Source organism: Phycodurus eques, chromosome 9 (assembly GCF_024500275.1).
Source record: "Phycodurus eques isolate BA_2022a chromosome 9, UOR_Pequ_1.1, whole genome shotgun sequence".
Classification (NCBI taxonomy): Eukaryota; Metazoa; Chordata; class Actinopteri; order Syngnathiformes; family Syngnathidae; genus Phycodurus; species Phycodurus eques.
In genome coordinates, this window is record NC_084533.1 from 12,515,736 (window position 1) to 12,538,828 (window position 23,093).

General features: G+C 41.9%; 3 protein-coding genes across 4 annotated transcripts in view; 2 read left to right on the forward strand and 1 right to left on the reverse strand.

Annotated features, from left to right (window-relative positions):
* Nucleotides 1-2: 2 nt before the first annotated feature.
* On the reverse strand, nt 3-1,644 carry tmem126a (transmembrane protein 126A). The gene has a single exon (XM_061686103.1). It carries the CDS (start codon nt 1,289-1,291, stop codon nt 674-676), a length of 618 nt encoding a protein of 205 aa, XP_061542087.1. The 5' UTR covers nt 1,292-1,644; the 3' UTR covers nt 3-673.
* A 36-nt stretch (nt 1,645-1,680) lies between these two features.
* Nucleotides 1,681-8,062, forward strand: clk4a (CDC-like kinase 4a). 2 transcript variants are annotated; one of them, XM_061686101.1, is made up of 13 exons: nt 1,681-1,821; nt 2,455-2,615; nt 2,992-3,235; nt 3,763-3,865; nt 4,125-4,191; nt 4,263-4,379; nt 4,463-4,629; nt 4,705-4,799; nt 4,907-5,036; nt 5,112-5,194; nt 5,269-5,348; nt 5,443-5,533; nt 7,466-8,062. In XM_061686101.1, exons 2-13 carry the CDS (start codon nt 2,455-2,457, stop codon nt 7,637-7,639), a joined length of 1,512 nt encoding a protein of 503 aa, XP_061542085.1. In that variant the 5' UTR covers nt 1,681-1,821; the 3' UTR covers nt 7,640-8,062. The 2 variants fall into 2 exon arrangements, with proteins under 2 accessions (XP_061542085.1, XP_061542086.1); XM_061686102.1 differs by lacking the exons at nt 1,681-1,821; nt 2,455-2,615; nt 3,763-3,865 and having other exon boundaries at nt 3,164-3,235.
* An 85-nt stretch (nt 8,063-8,147) lies between these two features.
* The window catches only part of LOC133407832 (collagen alpha-1(XXIII) chain-like), a 144,142-nt gene continuing 129,196 nt past the window's right edge, over nt 8,148-23,093 (forward strand). Inside the window, 2 exon segments of the mRNA XM_061686104.1 lie at nt 8,148-9,174; nt 10,287-10,356. Coding sequence (XP_061542088.1) covers nt 8,878-9,174; nt 10,287-10,356 — 367 coding nt within the window. The 5' untranslated portion in view covers nt 8,148-8,877.

Genomic DNA, 23,093 nt, shown 5'->3' on the forward strand with positions numbered 1-23,093 from the left:
TTCATCTGCTTTTTATTTCCACCACCACTTTTGAACTGTATAACATACTGTGACACACAACTGCTTTGTGGATTTTTATTGACAACTCGGTGATCGCTTGCTTGTATCTACAAAAAAAAAGTCTTGACTACTGTCTGCCTGTCACGTCGGTGGTTATTGGAGCAACAGCGCCCAATGCGGAAATTGAAAACCAAAGTCAAAAAATAGATAGCGCATGCAATTATTGATAAATGAAAGTAGCGAACGGCATATAGATTATTGTAATGAGGTAAAAGTACAGTTACATCTTAACGTAAATAAGTAAAACTAAAATGTATGCTTCAACAAAACTCTGACAAGACAAAGTCTCAAGTCTTTCCACATTTTCAACACTTCTTCTATCTTCCAACATATTTAATGTATTAAGATTTTTTTTTTAATGATTTTGCAGGGTCTTTAAAAACATCTTCCTAGCATTATCTTTCACTTTTTTAAAAATCCTATTTCACTATCCATATTTCATTGGCATATTGACTAAGCATGTTTATTTTACCCCACTAACATCCCTTCAGTAAGCAGCCACACCCCATTTGTGATTACGAAAAAAAGCACATCATTGAGCTTACGTAAATGACATACTCGTGAACACAAGAGAATTGAAGGGAAAACAGCGGTTTATTTAATTTTGCACATTTCAGTCTTTTAGTGCCTCTGCGTGCTGGCCAAAAGTGAGCTTGGCCAGTGTGCTGTAGCTTTCAAAGTGCCTGGAGCTCAGGAAGGTACCGAAAAAGGCCTGGAGGACAATAACTGCCCTCATCTTCGTCAGGATGGGCCTGGAGAGGTCCATCCAGTACCGGAGGACGTTTCCCTTCTCCGGCATCGGTGCCGTGTTGTATCTGGACGCAAGGCCGATGTTGACGGGTAAGGCCAGGATAACGGGATACACCGCGCCGCCGAACACACCCACCAGTGCGCCTCGCACGAGGGCGCAGGTGGGGCAATTGAGGTCCCCGGACAGCAGAGGGCTTGACACCGTGGCGTTGTAGAGAACGTAAGTCGTCATAAAGGGCAGCACGGCCATCGGCAGGCTGGAGGTGATGGGCGCCTGTGTGACGTTCAGGGCTCGGCGGTACAAGCTGTTTGCGATCAACCCCGCAAGTCCCCCGTTGCCCCCCAGATACATGGGCCCGTACAGGAAGAGCTTGCGGTCAATGTCCGGCAGTTTGTCGAAGTTCTTTGCCAGTAATTCGGCGATCACTCCTCGTGAAAGCGTCTTGCCGGCGACGCTGTCCTTTTCGGCGATTTCCGACATGGTCCGGGTTATGTGAAAACATCCGACGATGATCGACACGTTAAAAAGTACGATATGGGCATGTCAACGTGAAGTGTCTTTCCTTGCTGTCAAACAGGGCGCAGACATTGCTTACCCACAAGGCAATGCGCCATTCAAATACTTGACCATGTAGCCCTGAATTGTGTCTTCCAGGACCAAGATTTTGTTTGATCCGTCACAAGATATAATGTATAATATAATGCAGTGAAAACAACAAACCTAAAATATTATCTTTATATTCACAAAATGCTCCCCTTCTATTTATGTTGATACACTGGAATTTTAAGTGGCTGAAGTTGTAAATCAGGGTGCGACATTGTTACGTGTTTTGATAGGCGTAGTTGTGTGTCACGTGACGGTCACGGAGTTTCTTTGGTCAACTCGGCGATGATACTCAGCATTCGCCATCTTTGAGAGACATTCGTCGAATATACATTCCAGCTTTTAGTAATATTACTCCGTAGCATCGTTCAAGTAAACCATTGTGACATACGAGCATTTCGACTGAGGTAAGCCTAATCATTAAATGGTGATAAAGTGCCTGTTTTGTAGGGCTAGGACATATTCCGTTCGTGAAGGCTAAATTTAGCCAGTTAGCTTCTCCAAACGTCGACGCTTCGGCAGCACGGCCAACATGGCTGCTGTTTGCTTAAACTAAGCTAAGCTAAGGCTAACGTAGCTAATTACTTGACTGCTTTATGTGATCGACATCTGCGTGGACATTTTTGCATTGCGGATTACATGCAATTTTTTATTATAATTCCAATTTTAATTCCAAATCGGTAAATGTGAAAAAACAACAACGGTAAAACAACGTTCGACGACCTCCATTTGGATTAGGTCCAGATGCCAGTATGTACAAAAGTAGTCAATTTTGGTTGCATTCCTCATTACGTTTGTTAATACGAGTTTCCTTATTTAAACATAAATAAATAAATAAAAAAGATGCAGGCCTCATTGTATGCTGCATCTGCGAACTGCTGTTTGGTATTTTAAGACCGCGTTGAGCGTGACTAAGTGCATATAAGGGCCGCTGTTTTAATGTGTACTATTGGTACATGTAGTTTGTAACTATGTGCAGTTATTATTTCCTCGACCAAGTTAAAAGTGAGTATTGTGGTTTCATTTCTTCTGATATTTAGATGCGCCATTGCACGCGAGTGTACTCCCTGAGTGTCTGGCTTGACGAGAACAGCTGGGAAGAAAGAATGGAGTATCGCAAACGGAAGGCCAGGGATTCGCATAGCAGCGAACGAGAAAACAAATACAGAAGAACTCACCGACATCACAAGACTAATGACGGGTAAATCGAAATGTCACTAATGCTCACTTTTTGGTTATTGAGCCAACGCACCCATTTTACATTTTTAAAAAAAAGAAAATAATAAATTATCACAGCAAACCAAAAAGTATAAATACTGAAATGGTGGTGATCTTGTTTCATTGGCATAGATGGATGAACAAATTGAAAATTAAGTGAAACTTTCTTGCGCCACCCCTGATGATCTCTCACTGCACACTCGTGCCATGGCACCCTGCTTAGGAAACGTTGTATTAGAACTTAAGAGTGGGCAATAAAAAATGTGCAGTGGGCTGCAAATGTGCTCACGCTGGATTTTGGATATCCCTGTATTAACCCCCTTTCTATTCACTGCTTTGGGTTGTTGGATATTTTTTAGGTTCTTCCTGGAGAACCGAAGTTTAAACTACAGTCAGGACTCGAGGTTCAGGGAGACCTGGGAACACAGTTCGGACATAGCCTGTGCAGAGGACAACCGTGACTACACCTTCAAGGACAGAGATCGTGACTGGCACCATTACAGCAAGTCATCTGGGCGCAGCGGGTGGAGTCGGAGGAGCAGACGAAGCAGACACAGAGACAGAAGACACAGGCGGAGCCACTCTCGCCACAGGTCTTCCTCGGTACGAGTAACCTCTTTTCCTTTCCACTTCTACCTGTACCACAAAACATCAAAGGGTCATTATCACTTTTCTAGCCAAGCTGTCATACAAATTTTTTATTGTCATAAAAAGTAGGAACATAACGGTTTAGAAACGTTATTGTTGTGGTAGAGGATCTAACATTAGTGAATATAATGAATGACACTGTATTGCAAGAGTTGCAAAGACATACATGTAAAAGACTTGTCACTTAAGTTCATTTTTTTTCTGCACTACTCTGCGAAAGTCTCATCTGAAAATCTTGTTGCCATGTTTTTCTTCTGTAACGCACACTATGTGGTGGCTGGCGCCCAATTTCTCGATGGGGCTGAATTTGAATTTGCTGCTCCGTCCAATCGCCTGGCGGTGTTACTGAACGGGCCGAATCTATCCACCCCTACAACTCCCCCCTCGGCCTGGTTGAATGAATGACGATGTCGCGTTGTGCTGGCCTGGTGCTGACTGATGGGTTATTGATGTGGTGGCGGATTGCGGCGGTTCCGATGCAGAGGAGGAGCCATCGCCGCAGGAGCAGGAAGAGATCCAGGAGTGTTGAGGATGATGACGAGGGTCACCTCATCTATCACAATGGAGACATGCTGAAAGCGAGATGTATAGAATATATACCTTTTTTTTCTACTGTTCACAATTTTTCTTTCACACTCTTGTCTGGTCTTTATTTCTCAATATTAAATAGAAAATATATTTTGCGTTAGATTTATTTTTAGGTTTGCTACTTCTCGTGTAACATTAAACATTCAACTTTGTGACACTTATTGTCAAGCCTGTACAGTAGTGGAGCTATATAGTGCAGTGACGCAGCCAAAAGGCAGTGTTTGAGTTTCTAACATTCGCTCTTTATTTTGTGTAGATGAGATTGTGTGTACTCTTGGAGAAGGTGCCTTTGGGAAGGTTGTCGAATGCCTTGATCACCTAAAGTAAGAAAGATTATAACTTGCTGTTTAGTTTATTAATTATTAGATTTTAATGCTTTGCTTATGTGTTCCAGTAATGGTGCACGGGTGGCTCTGAAGATCATAAAAAACATTGATCGCTACCGCGACGCAGCAAAGTCTGAGGTCGCTGTGCTTGAACATCTAAAGTCCCTGGACTCTCAGGGAAAATAGTAAGCAACTACACACCACACTATATTGTTTGTCACATTGACACATGGGATCGATCCTTGACATTGCTGTCTTTCCTCAATAGCGCTTGTGTTCACATGCTGGACTGGTTTGACTACCACGGACATGTCTGCATTGCCTTTGAGCTGCTCGGCCTCAGTACCTATGATTTCCTCAAGGAGAACAATTTCATTCCTTTCCCCATAGAACACATCAGGAAAATGGCCTATCAGATCGTTCGTGCTGTTAGATGTGAGTTAATGTACACGTACTGCTTGCAATTGTGTTTGTGTGTTTGATGCATGTCTTCTGCTCGTCTCTTTTCAGTTCTGCATAAAAATAAGTTGACTCACACAGACCTGAAGCCTGAGAATATTCTCTTTATTGATTCACAATATGATCTGGATTACAATCCAACAAAGGTAAACATGCATGTACATATTTAATATTTAGAGTTTAATTGTATTCACATTTAATGTTTGCTTGAATTCTGCAGTTTGATCAACACATTATGTATTATCACCCCTAGAAACGAGATGAACGTACATTGAAGAGACCTGATATAAAAATAGTGGATTTCGGGAACGCTACCTATGAACATGAGCATCACACATCTGTGGTGTCCACACGTCATTACCGTGCCCCTGAAGTCATTTTAGGTAAGCAGTGCTTTAGAAAACACTAAAAACATGTTGTTTAGTGACTACTACTTGAGTGTACATTTTGTCTTTCAGACCTAGGCTGGGATCATTCCTGTGATATCTGGAGTGTGGGATGTATCCTCATCGAATACTACCTCGGTTCAACTCTTTTCCAGGTGTGTGGCTACAGACTATCAAAGGGGAGTGTTACTGTCCAAAGCATTTACCACTTTTTGTTGTTAACCTTCAGACTCATGACAGCAAGGAACACCTTGCTATGATGGAGAGGGTCTTGGGCCCGATTCCTGCAAATCTCCTTCAGAAAACCAGGTCAGCGACAGCTTTAGGAAGAAAACTAATCACTTGTGATGTGTTGCCCTTGGTAACCATGGTGAATGTTTCCCAAACTGTTATTGTTCTACAGGAAGCAGCGGTATCTTCACCGTTGCAAGCTGGACTGGGATGTCGACAGCTCCGGTGGCCGATATGTCAGGAAACACTGCAAACCACTCAGGGTGAGAATGAGAAGACTGTATGCTGGCACAAACATACCCTATTCTTTTTTTCTTCCATGGGCAAAAGTTCAAATTTCCGGTCTTGTCTTCAGCCAATGGCTAATGCTGTTGACACTTAACAACAAAATGACATAGAATACAGTTGCCTCGATGTTAAAGGGACATGTTCGCACTGTGAGGTCACCCAGCTGAAAATTTGTGGCATTGACATTACTAACATTCTTAGTGATGTGCAGATCTTTACTAAAATATTGATATGGATACCAGACCTTTATAGTTTAAAATTGATTTTCAAATCAAATTATTTGTGGTAATGTATATAATATCAGCAACACAGTGGAAAGTAACCTATTGTGATCGTTTCTAAGTGGTATGCTCTCGGTGAGAACAAATTGTTCTTCCGCCTGGGTAAATGTGTTAGCGCATTGGCATCCAGCTCATTAAGTCAATAAACAAAGTCATGTGTGGAGCTATTTCACATCCACAAACAGCCAATCATTTAATTATACAGAGCAATAGAGATAAAACAGCCATGGTGAACTTGGAATAATATGTACTAAGAAATATGTATGAAAAGTAAACTTACCTGTAAAAAAAAATATATATATATATATATATATATATTGCATATATATGCAATTAGTCTAATTTGCTAAATGTTAAATGAAAATTTTTAAATGGACGTATAGACAAACTTGTGCAATTATTGTGGTGAATATTGACTTTCAGTCACCCAGTATTATAAAACAATAAGTGCCTGAGTGATACCGCAATATATGTCATTAAAAATAAATAAATTACTGTCTTGTATTATTTATGAAACTATGATTTGAAATACACTACTTTTTTCTCCCCCTCTGGTGCTACAAGCTGCAGTTAACCAAAGCTCAGTCAGGTCAAACCAACATAACATGACAGAAATAATGGGTGCTAACTTACTGTAATTAAATTACTTTATTTTTAATTAAATGACTTCACCCACACCAAAACTTTAGAGCATGATTCGACAACGGCGGCATGTTTACGTACAACCGTCAGTGCGAGCAGTAGCTTGCTAGGCTACATAATGTTTTTGTTGCCTGCTTGCGAGCCGTATCGTATTAAAAGTACGTGAGCATACCTCAAGCAAACCTTAAACCAACGGCCTCTCCTGTCCTGAGCACCGGTGACCACCAACACACGGTTTTTCCCATTTTATCCTTATAATACAAAGTCGGTGCACTCCACTCTTGTCGTCTCCACGGTAACGAGTGTATCCGTTTGCCTTTGAGTTGACAAGATAAAGCCCAATGATCGTAAAAAGCGGGATGCGGGGGTATCGGAATACAAGATTTTATTGCAGTAGTCTGACAGTGCAATCTTGAAAGAGCGCATTTGTCTTGTAGTCTGATCAGGGCATTACGTGTTGTCTGTTCCACACCGCCAACGTTTTTTTATTTTTTTATAAATAACTATTGGCCGTCAGATATTTACAGGACTATGCCAAAAGACACGCAAAAGGGCTAAAAATAAACAAGCTTTTGGATTAAAATATACTGTGCACGATGGCGACGCGGAGTAAATGTCTTTTGCGCAGCCGATCAATGACCTCAATAACCTCATTGATTGGATCGGCGAATTATGACATTAAAGCCGATCATCATAAAATGTTAATTATCGGCCGATAAAATCGGTTAAAGTCTAGTAAATATCATTACTTTTGATACCTCAGTCATTTGAGGTACTGAATAAGCAGTATCATCTAAGAAAGGAAAGCGGTGGTATCAATTAGGAGACACACAAGTAACTCTGTTCAGCAAAAGCCAAAATCTATTAGTGGCGGCCCACCACAGATAAATGTGTGAAACACTGTTTGACGGTACCTACCCTTCGTATTATGCAAAAAAAAAAAAAAACATTAAAAAAAATCTTTGCCCCTATTCCTCCAAATAGCGTTACATGGTGTCTCAAAGCGAGGACCACCAGCAGCTATTCGACCTCCTGGAGAAGTTAATGGAGTACGACCCAGCTAAGCGCATCACGTTGGATAAGGCACTCCAACATAAATTTTTCTCCTGCTACCACAAGAGCAGCAGTGCAAGCGGGAGCTCCAGCAAAAAGCACTGAACTCCTGAAGTGTGTCGTCATGTGGCATCTTCAACACTGCGCTCAGTTCCGGCCTCAACATCCTCACTCTCCAGGAGAGGTCAACATACATGACTGCATCAGTCCTCTCCCGTCCTTGGCCAAAACTCATTCACATCTCACCATTTGTATGTAATGAATCACCAACTAATGCCTATTTATTTGCCATTTATAATGTTCTGGCAGAGCTGTAGATTTGTATTGTTAATTGTTGGTCCAAACAGTCTGTTCTTTTTGCATTGTACAGTTCCTAGTCAGTAGTATCATTGATTGTCAATAAACAAAAATTGTCTCCACAGCATTGTATTGTAAAAAGTTATATTAGGCAGAAAAATCTTTGTACTGTACATAGAATTTTTTTTGCTGTCTTGCAGTCCCTTTTTTCAATAAACATGTCAAACACTGGGATTGCGTTCTGTTTAGGACAATGCAATTGCCTCTCGGCTACGTAAGGTGGCAGCAAAATGCTTTTAGAAACCCAGTCTTAAAAGCGACGGGGAGGTATTTACAGTTCGGTAACCCGTAATATACGTTTAAAATCTACTCCATTAAAAAAAAAAAAAAAAAAAAAAAACATGGCATGAATGGTCCCTACATACCTTAAAACAGGCCTACATTGCACCTGATCCAGACTCACTCAATTGCCATTTGTTAGGCATGGGATGTAGGTGTTCGTTGTCGCAAATTAAATAATTAGCAAAGATCAATGAACGTGATACTGTGGTCAATATGCGCCTGAGGCGATCTAATTGATTTGGGCGTGGGCTGCTGGGGGCTTTGGTCTACAGCAACCGGGCGTTCTGGAACAATTTGCTGCCTACCTATCATCTGTCAATCTGTGGTGTCCCACGTGGTCAAGGGCGGTCTTATCTGGAGTTGAATGTGCAACTTTTAATGAGGCAAACAATTGCATGTGCTTCAGTGCTTGTCGCACTTAGTCTGCGCAAGACACAGACAGTCAACCTTGTAACGCAGCGAGCTACACGTCAAGAGGCACCTCCTTACCCCTTTGGGATCCGCATCGCAAGCATCTGTTCGCGGCGTGGACCAGTTGCACACCTCCTGTTCCAATACCAGAACATTAAAAGCCTGTGGCCGGGTGATGTGGATGTGTCACACCCGTCCATTTTAGTCCACGGAGGCTGTTAAGGAGTATCACCACCCAGACGCGTAATTCCCATTCCGTCCACTTTTTCAACTTCTAAAACGGGGATTTCAGCATGGATTCCTTGCACGACTCTGCCGGGGACAGCAAGTCGTCTGTATGTCAGTGCGCACCCAAGCCCACCGTCCACCGGTGGTCTCCCGGGCTCGCCGTGGCCGTGTGCGTGCTCATGTCCCTGAGTTCAATCAGCGTGTGTCTGCTGATGAGCTTCAAGACTCTCCAGTTGGAGCAGAGACTGAAGATGGAACTGGACCGAGCGACTCAATTCAACCCGGCGCACGGGAGTTTCTTAGACGAGGATGGCAGTCTGGTTCCGGAGCTGAGCACCTCCGTGGGGAAGCTAGTGGAAGAGGTACTTGTCGTGACTTAAAACACGTTGACAGACAGGCTTTGGGTTGCATTGATGACGCTGATCACCGATGACTATTGTGCGTGAAAGCTGCGTACCTGGGTGAAGAATGTATTTTTTTTGTGTAATCGTGGCCCAATTACATTCCCTGTGTGGGATCAAACACTTGCATTTGGCCAATTAGTCTGTCGTTGAAGCTCATAATATTAGCTTGACAACCACTGATAAGAGCTTCCCCTCACCTGCATGGGGCCCGAAGCAACATTTTATTTTGGGGCCCCCTATTTCTGCCAGTAATTGGTTATTGACCATTCATATACCCACTTTAAATTCACTCCAGCAGTGTTGTATTGCTGTCATGTCTTTACCCATGTATAGTTTTTTTTAATCTCAAAAGATCGCAGACTGGCATTGTTTTACCCAACATTCCAAGTGATAAAGCACTAGGATACCGATTATTTTATAGGCCTGCTAAAAGTAACACACACAAATACGGTATACTATGTGTTTCATGTAAAAGTGTCAACTGTTTTGTTATTTGTGGTTTAAAAAAAAAAAAAAACTGCAACGGCAATGACCAACAATCATTTGTACTGCAATGTGCACAAACAAATCAAAATACTCATCATCTTATAAAAATAACTTAAAATGTACATAAGAGTATTAAACAAAATAAGCAATAAAATATAAAGCAAATACTTAATCATTTAAATGAATGGAAAAACCTGAAACAAGGTGCCAAAAAGTCTTTAAAAATAAGTATGTTGACTAATTAAGTCTTAAAACAATCAAATAATGTGCAAAAGCTTAAAGAAAAAAAATTAAATTACCTTAGTCCAAGCATTTAACTGTTTGTTACTCTGTCCTTCCTCAATACTTGAGGCTTTTAACTGTTATTGGTTGTAGGGCCCCAAGCAGTTGCTTAGTTTACTTATGCCTGCTACTGATGACATAAAATCATGTAATCGGGGGAACAGAAACAAAAGAGATCCAATAGAGGAGCTGTATCAAAATGCTTTAACCAGAACAAAATTGTTTTCTTTTGCTGCCTAATGAAGTGGTTAGTGAGCATAAATTCGCTAATAACTTTGTATTGTTGTTTCTGTATAATGCAGAAAGTCATGGTGCTGATGCCAAAAAGCAGAACAACTCGAGATGTTGGGCAAGAATGTGCCTGTCCTCCAGGTATGTTTCTCTCTGTCTTCACCAAAGTAATTGAACACTCAAACGGTTCTTACATCAGTGACCGTGTGAAAGCCAATTGTGTGTTTGCCAGTGATGCCTTTGGCACTGGTCCGTGTGTTTCTTTTTCTGTGTTGGAGCCTTCAAATATGTTCCGTAAGCTTTTATTGTGACATCGGTAATCGAACACTCACACTTCTGCCAGTGGGAGATGCTCATTTTGATCCATTGGGCTTCTTCCTGATGCAAAGGGAAGTTGTGATCCACACATTGTAACTCCCTCTTGTTTCCCTCTGAACTCAATGTGAAGTGCTATACTTAATTGGGCTGGTGTTACATTTACAGCGGGAGGAAAAATAATGTTAGAACCCTTTAGAATACCTTACATTTGACATAAAATGTGGTCTGATCCTCTAAATCACAAGAATTTAGCTACCTCATGACCTGGACAGCTTGCTATCATCAATGGAAAAATTAATTTCCACATTTATCAAGATATTTTGCAGAAGAACTTGAGGCAATCTGTCAAACTGTTAAAGCTCAAAAGAGGGTGGGTATTGCGACAGAACAATGATCCAAAACCGAAGCAAATCAACAACAGAATGGCTTCAGAAGAAGAAAATGCGTGTTCTGGAGTGGCCCAGTCAAAGTCCTGACCTCAACCTGATTGAGATTCTGACATCCCAGAAATCTTCCTGAACTGCAACAGTTTTGTAAAGAGTAATGGTTCAAAATTCATCCTGATCATTGTGCATGTCTGATCTGCAATTATAGGACACGTTTGGTTGAAGTTATTACTGCCAAGGGAGGTTCAACCCGTTATTAAATCCAAGTGTTCAATTTGATTTTCCTCCCTTTCCTGTGAATGCTTACATATTATTTTTTATACAGATATGAACACATGTATTTTTTTTTGTGTGCTATTAGTTTGAGCAGACTGCATTGTTTAGTCTTCGGATTTAGATGATCAGACCCATTTTATGAACAGTTTATAATAAAAATAATAATAATTAATTGTATTTGTTGGTGCCTTTCAAGCCACTCAAGGTCCCTGTATAAACATAGTTAAAATAAAATGAATCAATGCAATAACTATAACAAAACATCAATTAAATGGCAAATTATATGGGAAAGGTGGCATGGTGGACGACTCGTAAGCATATCTGCCTCACAGTTCTGTGGACCGCAGTAAGGGAGGAAGGAGGAAGAGTGATGGTGGGTTTGGTGGAGATGTTGAGCTAGGTGTCATCTGCATAACTGTGAATGTGTGAGTTGAATTTAAGGAAAATATTGGCAATAGGTAGAATGTAGGCGGCACGGTGACCGACTGATTATCACATCTGCCTCACAGTTCTGACGACTGGTGTTCAAATCCCGGCCCGCCTGTGGAGTTTGCATGTTCTCCCCGTCCCTGCGTGGGTTTTCTTTGGGTACTCCGGTTTCCTCCCACATCCCAAAAACATGCGTGGTAGGTTGATTGAAGACTCTAAATTGCCCATAGGTGTGAATGTGAGTGCGAATGGTTGTTTGTTTGTATGTGCCCTGAGATTGGTTGGCAACCAGTTCATAGTGTACCCCGCCTCCTGCCCGATGACAGCTGGGATAGGCTCCAGCACGCCCGCTACCCTAGTGAGGATAAGCGGTACAGAAAATGGATGGGTTGAAGGTACAATGTGATGAAGAAGAGGGGGCCGAAGACAGAGCTCTGGGGGACACCAGAAGAAATGGGGGATGGATGGGGTTTAAATGATTTCATTTAATCAAATTGACCCAAATTTATGCTACTAAACCAGACTTTGTCTCCAGTTGTGACATTTACTGGTCCGGACTAACAAAGCACGATGTTAGATTATACATGCTTGGTGTCCCAGGTCAGTTTGTTACAGTTGTCAGAAAACAATGCTGTAAGCGTTGTCAGGCGCACATTGTCTTGGCAATTGAATTTGTGATTCATGTTTACTGCAATAGATTCACGTCTGTTCTGATGTTTATCTGTCATCAGTTTATACAGTCTTTTTCAACAGTTTGGACATGTTTTCATTCTATGTAATGAGAAGGCACGTCCAAACGTTTTACTCGTATGATGTAAAAATATTGCAATGCATTACTGTGACACCTCTAAGGTCAAACATAGTTCCTTCCTGGACACTGGTCTTATATCTGATTTCAAGATGTTTGTCATGTGCATATTGAATTAACAGACATAGAACAACCATCAAATACAATTCTAACTTGCATGCTTCCCTTTGCCAGAGTAGAAATGATGAATGAAATGGAGTAAAAAAGAAAGAAGAGATTTTTTTTCCATAAGAAATAACAGAAGTAGCAATATTCTTTTGCGGGGTCAAATTCCTGCTATCATGAAACTTTTATGTACTGTTCTAATAATTTTTAGGAACTTTTTGACCTTTCCAACCACAATACAAGTGTAAAAGTAACTTAACCACGGTAATAGTACAACAATGTATTACTCTACCTTAACCTTTACATAAAATGATTATGTGTGGTCAGAAGTGTTACAAAGGTGCAAGTGCACTTTTAAGCCGCCCGGAGTATTACTACTACTACTACTACTAACATTAATACACTTACGTAATTGTTTGTTGTTGTTGTTGTGCTGCAAAAAGCCAAAGAAAAATCCTAAAAGCACACAGATCCTTAAATGGTCGCTGAGTTGAAGTCTCCAAGGGTCGCTGATGTTTAATGTGTAAATCTGAACCCTGAAGTTTCGTGCACCTTTACGGCATAGTATCGAAAAATTCAATTTAGGTGATTCCGAATTATACAACTTTAAGGGTGTTGGACTTCAGATGCTTCAGTGTCTTGATTTTTGTAATTTTGAAACCTGGCAAGGAACCACATTTACACTGCTTTGCATCTTGAGCTTTGGAAAATCCTGACATAGCTGTTTTTGTGGGTATATTTTAACGTGAAGCGACATGATTAAAGTTTGTTTGTATATTTTCTTAGTTCCTGCAAAAATAAGCACTTTGTGCACATATCAAAATAGTGCATTTTTATTTATTTTTTATTTTATTTTTTTTAAGATGCCTATCTGCAGGTTTTTGGGAATTTCCACTCATGGCTCCCCATTTTCATCAGTCCAACAACAGTTGGAACAGGTGAAAGTGTTCACAAGTGGAATTTCTGGCCTGTTGTCAACACATTCTGTTTTAAAGTGTGAGGTGTTGTTTGCCAAGATGGAACGCTGCCTCTGACTGACTGGACCAGCCACAGCCAAAGCTCCTGATGCTTTTAGCGCAAGTGTGGCTGTGACTGTATGCAGCCTCATAAAAAGTTGATTCGAACCAACCTGTTTTTTTTTTTTTCTTTTTCTTTTTATCATTTATTCATATATTACTACATCTTTATACAGCTCAGGGCTTTATTGATCTCATAGGGTGGGGATGAGAAGCGCAACATCAAGTGTTTGTCTTCCTTTAAGGAAATGCTGGATGCAGACACTAACAGTTTGAACAAGTATTATAATATTTAAAAAACAAATAATTGTTATGGCTTTGTCTCCATCGAAAGATTCTGAAAGACTGTTTAAATGCCGCTGAATGTTGCCTTTTCATACCTCACTTACGTTTCCATTTTCAATGTCATTTCAAATTAGTTAACACGTTTGCCGTTCTGCCAAAAAGCATGTTGCCATGAAGTGTGTTAGTCAGAATCTGAGCTGCACTGAGTTTGTTTACCGAATAGGCGTGTGGCTAGAGCGTGAGGCACTTCCTCTTCTTGTCCCTTATACTATGGTTAGTATGAGTCTGAAGGCAATCACGTTTTAGGCCACCGTGGACAAAATAGGATGGACAAGAGAAAGCGCTGGAGGACGGGATTGGCAAAAATGACACGCTGTGATTAAAGTGGATGACTGGCCAGATTTTGAAACAGTAAAAAAAAATCCATGGCAGGCACGTTCCGCATGAAAAACATGGTCAACTGTCGTAAAATGTGAAGAACACAACAAAACTTGGTGGCCCATAGTGGGAAGGGAAGCAATTCCCCGGTATCTTGTGGTCCTTTCAGATTTTGTCACATTCTGCTGCGTTTGGTCCACATTTTGCCACGTTAGGGTGTATGGTATCTGTTCTGTCGCTTTCAATCACGTGTGACAGTTTAGAGGCTCGACAGATGTGGTGTGTTAGCCCCATCTTACATTTTATTTTTATTTTTTTATTATTGTTATTATTATTTTTTGCATCGTCGACAATAACTTTTTCACAAAGGGCCAGGTGGTAACTTTGAATACTTTTCCCCCCCATTAATAAATAAAATCATTTAAAAAGTGCATTTTATGTTTACTTTGGTTATGCTTGTCTGATATTTACATTTGTTTGATGATCTTGAACATTAAAGTGGGGAAACCTTTGCACAGTACTACAGTCTGACATATGATGTCTGAAAGGGGTTTCAAAGCCCGCCTGGCTGCCATGGCCACAAACATGCACCAAAGCTGCCCGGTGTCCACGTTTCATCTGTTGAGAGCCTTATCGGAATGTGAAAAACGTGCCAGACTGTGACAAACACGAGGGACTCCACCAGAACATGGCAGACCTGGAGGGAACGTACTGGCATCCATGTAAATGTAGCATTACCTAAGATGTTCTGTGTGCAACCCTAATCAACTTGCTGTGATATTCTATAATTGCCCACGCATTGAATTGTTACAAATTTTATGATTTGAAATATTTTGAATATAAGTCAAGGACAGCATCTGGCTCACGGGCCTTGAGTTTGACACCTGTGTCATAGGGGAAATTCACATTATGAAATGATTGATAGCTCTTTAAATAGAGGTCTGTCTGTTTTGACTCAGCTGTTGCGTAACTGCAAAAATTCAGCGTCTTAATTTGAATTTTCTTTAATCATTTTCTGTTTGTTAGCTATAGTCTTGTTTTGTTCAAACCTTTACAGCAGTGGTGCGTCACAGTGCCTGTGGACTTGGTATGTTTTCATGTCTCAACAATTAGATTGCACAATAAATCGTTGTTGGCGTTTGTCTGCAGATTGTGGTGTTTGTTTGTTTGCTCGGGAAATGAACTATGTGCGTGAGCACCATTGTTTTTATTTGTGAGACTCATAAGTGGAAAATGTTCCATGGCTTATTTGCTGGACTTGCGTGCCTCTCATAAATTGAAGCAAAGTCTTTGTGAGGCTGAACTGGGCTTCTCTCTCAACACGACACTGTAAGAGGAGATCCTCATCCTCCTTTAGCACCAGATCACACCATTTGAAACCTGAAGCTCATATCTGAGGCCTCTGCGCTTGCATGCGTGTGTGGGAGTTACATCACCACATGCAGCACGAGTGGCATTTACTTCTCTGCCCATGGTGGCTTTGCCCTCCAACATCAGGGTGTTCTCCTTTCAGCATGCATCAACAAACGGGACCAACAGGGGGCGGCATTTCAGCCACATCGCAAGCCACAAGTGATGCTGGTTATGTCATTGGCACAAGACGTTAGTAACAGCCACTCTGTTCTAAAACTAGGAGGACACTACTTTGGTAAGAAGGGGTGGGAGGATTTAGCTTGTGTGTGCTCTCAGGCTATTGTGACACTTTTACACTTGCACAAACAACCAGCCAGCAGTCGCCAAGGCAAACACAGTGCAGCGCTTCTTACAAGCTTCAGGTGTTTACCATTAACACCCGCTTCGCAAGCGCACCCACACACACACACACGTATGTGCACACACACATTTTCATTACTTGCACGTGGAGAGAAACACTGTTCCAGTCTGGGATAATTACAACCATGTGAGCGTTGGCCGTGTCCTGAGTACGCCGGCTGTATTGTCACCGCTGCCATTTGCTTTTTAAAAGCTCTTTAACAGGTTTGATTCAGCTGGGGGTGGAGGTAGAGCGGGCTGCATCGACTCTGCCCACTCTTGGGCACATATCCAAATTTGAAATGCCATTCAGAGGCACCTTTTAATAATTTTAGGGCAGTAACTTGTGACTGTTGGCTGTCGGTGAAATTCAGTTAAAACTCTTATCAAAAAACAGTCAGATGATCATTCCAGTGCGGCCCCTGATATTGAACACAATCCATTTTGCAACCATAGCTAACCATTTTTCGGAATAACTGTGGCAAAGCGCTACCAAAAGCCAAAGAAAAGCAAAAACTGGACAGAATGATTGCTCTGATGCCCCTTGAACTACGATCTTGAGTGATGGCTAATGTCCACAATGTATTTTTTTTTTTTTTTTTTTGCTGCACCACAACCAGACACACCTATGGACAATTTAGTCTTTAATCAACTTAATTTGCTTGTTTTTTGGATTGTGGGAGGAAGCCATTAGTACCCGGAACAAACCCACGCAAGCATAGGAAGAATATGCAAATCCCAGCTGAGATTCCAAACCAATCGAGCTGTGAGACAGACCTCCAAAACACTACTCCACTGTGCGCACTATATTTTATTAAAAGAAAATGTAGAGGTTTGACTTTGCATACAGAATGGCACCAACCACTGTTTTAGCCACTCCCCCCAAAAAATCAAGAAAACTGCAATGGTGAAAAACAGTTTAACTTTACACAATGTATTTCCACATTTGAGTACTACGTGGTTATCAGTTGTTTGCACATCTTCAGCAAAGATCTAATAATGTATTTAGAAAGAAGTCTATGATTTCACTTTACAGGGTCTTTAAAAGATATTATCCAATCGCTTTGAAATTGATATTTAAACAAAATAGTGATGTTTAATTTTCATAGTTGATTGAGGACATTCAAATAGTTAAATGTCCATCCCTGTGAATCATAGTTTAAGTTCCACAGTGAGGATAAGGCATCCAAGTGTTTTGTGTTACTATGCATGGGAACATGAGGTCAGACCCCTGACTGTGTGGTCAGATCTATTACCATCAGATAAGAGCTCATTAACACACCGAATGGCAACACAAACCTCCAGATAAGAATGTTTGTGTGTATTTGTATAATGGAGAGGGCATGTTCATGGCAGGGTTCCTTGACACGCAACATATGAAAATAAGATAAAGTTTTCTACAAACGTGGACTCCCCACACTGATTGTGTGATGCTGATATTGGCCTCACACAATGATACTGGGCGCACACAACCATCACTCTGGTCTCCATCTCACCTCTGAGCCAGAGGGGAGCATTGCGCTCTTCCTGCTCCCCTGCCTGGAGTTGGAGACGGAGGCAAAGACAGCTTTAGGGGGAGACTGAGACCCAGGATGGGGTCGACACCCCCCACCCCGAGCTGCATTTGTTTTTAAAGCCATAATAAATCAGGCAGTTAGCCCCCGGAAGAATACACTGGCCCTAATAAGGGTCATTAATGGCCATTTGAAAACTATAAATGCAGGAAATTAGTTTTTTTTCTGGGGTTCTCACTTTAGATTTGTTCTGCTTTATGACTGTTTAAAGACTTTTGTGTGTTTTGTGCTTCTCCTACCTCAGTGGTTCTAAAACCTTTTACACCAAGTCCCACTTAAAAAAATACTAGGTTCTCGAAGTACCACCCTGATGACTGATATTAAAATATAGTACAGTAGTATGCCGAAATGTTTATAAAAAATTGGGCAGAAGTTTTATTTAATATTATTGTTTGCTACTGTAACATTATGCACGGTGAAACGGTGTACGACTGGTTACCAGATCCGCCTCACAGTTCTGAGGACCCAAGTTCAAATCCGACCTCACCTGTGTGGAGTTTGCATGTTCTCCCCGTACCTGCATGGGTTTTCTGCGGGTACTCTGGTTTCCTCCCACATCCCAAAAACACGCACGGTAGGTTAATTGAAAACTCTAAATTGCCCGTAGGTATGAATGTGCGTGTGAGTTGTTGTTTGTTTATATGTGCCCTGCGATTGGCTGGCAACAGTTCATGGTGTACCCTGCCTCCTCCCCACAGTTAGTTGGGAGAGGCTCCATAAACCTGTGACCTTAGTGAGAATAAGGTGGTGTAGAAAATTTATGGATGGACATTATGCTCAGTGTGAACATTAACCCGGCACTTAAATATATGAAAAATTTTAAAAAAAAGGACCAAGGGATTCAATTCCTATGTATTAGATGTAAAGAGTTTTTCTTCGAAAGAAAAGTTTCCAGCCGAAGTCATCGTTAAGGCCAATCAAAAGAGCTGGATGGACGAGGAGAAAAGGAGAGAGTGGCTGAGTGAGGTGTACGTAGACCGGATGCTTTTTTTCCACGCGTCACCGTCCCTGTTGATCTGTGACTCCATTTGTGCCCATCTCACAGCCGCTGTGAAAAACCAAGTGCAGCAAATTAACTCGGAGCTTGCCATCATTCCCGGATCCTTGACAAAGGAACTCCAACCGCTGGACATCAGTGTAAACAGGGCGTTCAAAGTGAAGTTGGAAGCTGCGTGGGAGCGATGGATGACAGATGGCGAACACAGCTTTACTCAGACTACGAAGCACCACCGGGCGAGTTACGCCACCATATGTGAATGGATTGTGGATGCTTTGGCTAAGGTATCTGCGTTGACTGTCGGTGAAAGGCGCATAGTGCGAAGAGGTTGGCAACTTTCTGCCGAGTCAATCGCTACAGACTTCCAAACTTCATGGGGCCTTCGGATTAGCTCAAGAACAGTGCGCAGAGAGGTTCATGGAATGGGTTTCCATGGCCAAGCAGATGTATTCAAGCCAAACATCACCAAGTGCAATGCAAAGTGTCGGTGCATTGGTGTAAAGCACACCACCACTGGATTCTCGAGCAGTGGAGACGTGTTCTCTGGAGTGACGAATCTCTCTTCTCCATCTGGCTGATGTACGAGTCTGGGTTTGGTGGTTTCCAGGAGAATGGTACTTGTCTGACAGGATTGTGCCTAGTGTAAAGTTTGGTGGAGGAGGGATTATGGTGTGGGGTTGTTTTTCTGGAGCAGGACTTGGTCCCTTTGTTCAAGTGAAAGGAATTCTGAATGCTTCAGCATACCAAGAGATTTTGGACAATTCCATGCTCCCAACTTTGTGGGCACAGTTTGAAGCTGGCCCCTACTTCTTCCAATATGCACGAAGAAAGGTCCATAAAGACATGGGTGACAGAGTTTGGGGTGGATGACCTTGACTGGCCTGCCAGTCCTGACCTCAATCCGATGGAACACCTTCGGGATGAATTGGAGTGGAGAGTGATAGCCAGGCCTTCTTGTCTGACGTCAGTGTGTGACCTCACAAATGCACTTCTGGAAGAATGGTCAAAGATCCCAATGAACACACTCCAAAACCTTGTGGACAGCCTTCCCAGAAGAGTTGATGCTGTTATATCTGCAAAGGGTGGACCAACGTCATATTGACCACTATGGATTAGGAATGGGATGCCACTTAAATTCATATCTGAGTCAAGGCAGGTGAGAGAATACTTTTGGCAATGTAGTGTAATTATCTAATTGCGCGGAGCCGAATTGGCTGTGTGAACATTTCTGTAAGTTCTGTGTGGAAGAAGGGGAAAATAATTCAGAATGAAATTGGCTTCCACGAGGTCACTTTACTGCTTCAGATGCTACGTCGGCTGCTTTCAGGGCCATGAAAATGATGTGCTTATCTTGATTATTTTTTGCTGTATTTTGAATATTGGAACGCTTGCTCGCGTGTAATTGCAGTTTATGTGCAGAAGATAAAGGGACCCCTTGAACAGTTGAGGATATTCATATTGGAGATGGTTCTGGTGGTGGCTCTGTCTCGGAAGTTGGTTTGGACACAACAGGTGTGTTTTTGTAAGGGTTGATCAAATTCCAACTAACCTGTTAGCTGCAACTGAATAATAGTGTTACAGACTGAAAACCCACAAAGCCGCCAAGAAACATCTGTTGCATATAACCATAATGGTAAACATGAAGTTGCAGTTGCAGGTATGACCCTAATGTGTTCCTAAATTACAAAATGTATATGTTTCAGGAATAACAGTTTTCATATGGACGCACATGCACACAAACCATATCCAGAACCCAAAGCCCCTCGGCCTCTCATCAGCAGTCTTATTAAAGCTTGCGTCGTGCATTTAATAGTCAGGCCGACATTTTTCCTTTTTGAAAAATAAACAGTTAGAACCAAACCGGCCGTTCCGCAGCCTGCGAAAGGCCTCAAGGGCCCACAAGGAACACACAAAGGAGCAAAGGGCTGAGCATCCAGTAGGGAAGTCTGGATGTGCCCCCCCTCACACACACAAACACACACAAAGTCATGATCATAGTATGGTTACGACACTTTCACATAATCTGCTGGATGCATTACTATCCAATGATTTAAAAAAAAATAAAAAAAAATTAAAAATAAATAAAGTAAATATTTTTTTCTGTTTTGGCTTGGTGCTATGGCAGACAGTGAAGTCATTTATTTATCATTCAAGTACTGAGGGGTGTTTTAATTTTGTTTTATTAAGGTAAGTTAGAAAATAAAAATATTAGGAATGGTTCTCATACAAAGCGGTTTGGCAATTTTTTTCACATTTGATTAAAATCCCTTGATTGACTATGTGGAAATTGGTGCTATAGTAACTGATTTCTTTTTAATCTGTTTATTTTTAATGGTATCCGAGATCATCCATCCATTTTCTGAGCCGCTTCTCCTCACTAGGGCCGCGGGCGTGCTGGAGCCTATCATCGGGCAGGAGGCGGGGTACACCCTGAACTGGTTGCCAGCCAATCGCAGGGCACATAGAAACAAACAACCATTCGCACTCACAGTCATGCCTACGGGCAATTTAGAGTCTCCAATTAATGCATGTTTTTGGGATGTGGGAGGAAACCGGAGTGCCCGGAGAAAACCCACGCAGGCACGGGGAGAACATGCAAACTCCACACAGACGGGGCCAGGGATTGAACCCGGGTCCTCAGAACTGTGAGACTGACGCTCTAACCAGTCGTCCACCGTGCCGCCGGTATCCGAGATACTTTTTCTAATTGTTTGGAATGCCTTTTTCAATGCCAGCTAATTTTACATTGCACAGTAATGTTGCCCGGAGGATTTGTGCCATAGCATTTCAGACAAGTAGTGCACTGTTTTTTGTTTCAGTTTTCATATTTAATCCACTTGCACTTAATGCAAACCTCCGTCTGCGCTCTGGATCTCCGAGACCTCAAAGCTGACGGATAAAGCGGACAGGGACTCTTAAATGGGGTAGTGAGGGGAGAGCGCGCCGTTCCTGTCAAGATGCCTGTTGCTACTCTGAATTTAAAGAAAAAAAAAAAAAAAAACGAAAAAAAAAAAACACTACTACGTCTGTTACAATACATTTCCTTTCCAACGCCCTTTTTAAAAAACAAAATAATAATTTTTAAATGTGGGTGCCCCAAAATGTTTCCCCTGAGAATACGTGAGAAAGGCGGGCCTCTCTTGAGCAGTGCTGAGCAGACACTTTGTGAATATGGAAACTCTTTGGAAGATGTCTTTAATTATCACAAGTGGCAGGTGACAAGTTAAACAGCGAAACAAATGTGGAACACAGCCACTGACCCTCTTGCTGCTTGATGCCATTGTAAGGTCACACAGTCCTCTGCTTTACTGCTCATAACTTCTTTAAATTTACAGCCAGTCTAAACTGTAAAAATCAAGTTTCTGCACTTTGGTGCAATGCAGACAATCCTTCAACATAGTTGCAAAGCACCCAAACAGCCTTTGAGGTAAATTCCGTCATGTGTTAAAATGTCCAACAGGGAGCGTACGCATGGAAATGCATTTCATATCAGGCCTTTGGGGTTTATTTACAATCTCTTTAGTGCATTAGGAATGTAGTGCATCTGAGTCCAGCTGCAGTACGGGCCTCAGATGGCTTTACCGGACAGATAAGAAGCAGTGATGTGAAAACAAAAAAGCAGATTTGGAGCACAGGTCGTCATTCATCCCTTCATCTCTCCTGGAGAGGCAACTTCTCAGGATATTTGTCTTTTGGAGCTACGAGTTGCTGGAAGTGTGAAGGTTGGCGATCCAGATGTCGGTGCTGCTGTGCAATGTGAAAGCCCCCCCCCGTCACCTTCCCCCTTTAGGCCAACTGGCTTGTCACTCTGCCCGCTCCTCTTTAATGAGAGTAGCCCTCATAAAAATGATGCGGAGACCTTTGAACGAGCCCTCAGCATCACTGCTCTGTGTTGTTTTGCCCTAAGAGCAAGGAGGAATGGGGGCTAGGATGACTCTCAACAACTTAACACCAGTGTATGGGAAGGAGGGTCCATGTTTGTGTGGTGCGCCTGCTTTCTCTCTAACTTTGACCTCTCAAAATCTCTCACCTAATTTTACCTCACCCCCCCCCCCACCCCCAGATGCCTTAAATCCTGTAGTGACAGTTCTTTCTCTCTCTTTTCAATCTGTCTCTTTTCTATCTATTTAAAGACTGTACACACCACCCACAACATTAGGTACACTTGCACACGTGTCAAAAATTCTGGCTGCTACTCTGTCGAGTGCAGACTTCCCCAAAATATGGAGTTTGTTTTCTGTTGCTATTATTACATTTGCAAAACAAAAGGAGGAGGTTTACTTGGTTGTCTATACTTTTCTGTTGTTAATAAAAGTAAAAGAAGAAAACAAAAAAGCCAAGTACATTGTGGCCAAACGTTTTGGCAGGGACTCCAAATGTGTGTTTCACTAACATTGTTGCTTCAGTGTTTGGCCAATTTTTATTTACTATCTACTAAAAATTTGAAAATTATTATCTTTTGGCACGACTGTCAATTCGAACATTTATTAACTGTTCGAAACTTCCACTCCACTCTTTTCAGCCAGGCTGGGATCTGGCTCCTGAATGCTTCCA

Excerpts from the sequence above, each read along its gene's own strand:
- tmem126a (XM_061686103.1), bottom strand. The coding sequence starts at position 1,291 with ATGTCGGAAATCGCCGAAAAGGACAGCGTCGCCGGCAAGACGCTTTCA.
- clk4a (XM_061686101.1), top strand. The coding sequence starts at position 2,455 with ATGCGCCATTGCACGCGAGTGTACTCCCTGAGTGTCTGGCTTGACGAG. Across the intron at positions 2,616-2,991 it reads CATCACAAGACTAATGACGG|GTTCTTCCTGGAGAACCGAA; the intron begins GTAAATCGAAAT and ends GATATTTTTTAG. Across the intron at positions 5,195-5,268 it reads TCGGTTCAACTCTTTTCCAG|ACTCATGACAGCAAGGAACA; the intron begins GTGTGTGGCTAC and ends GTTAACCTTCAG.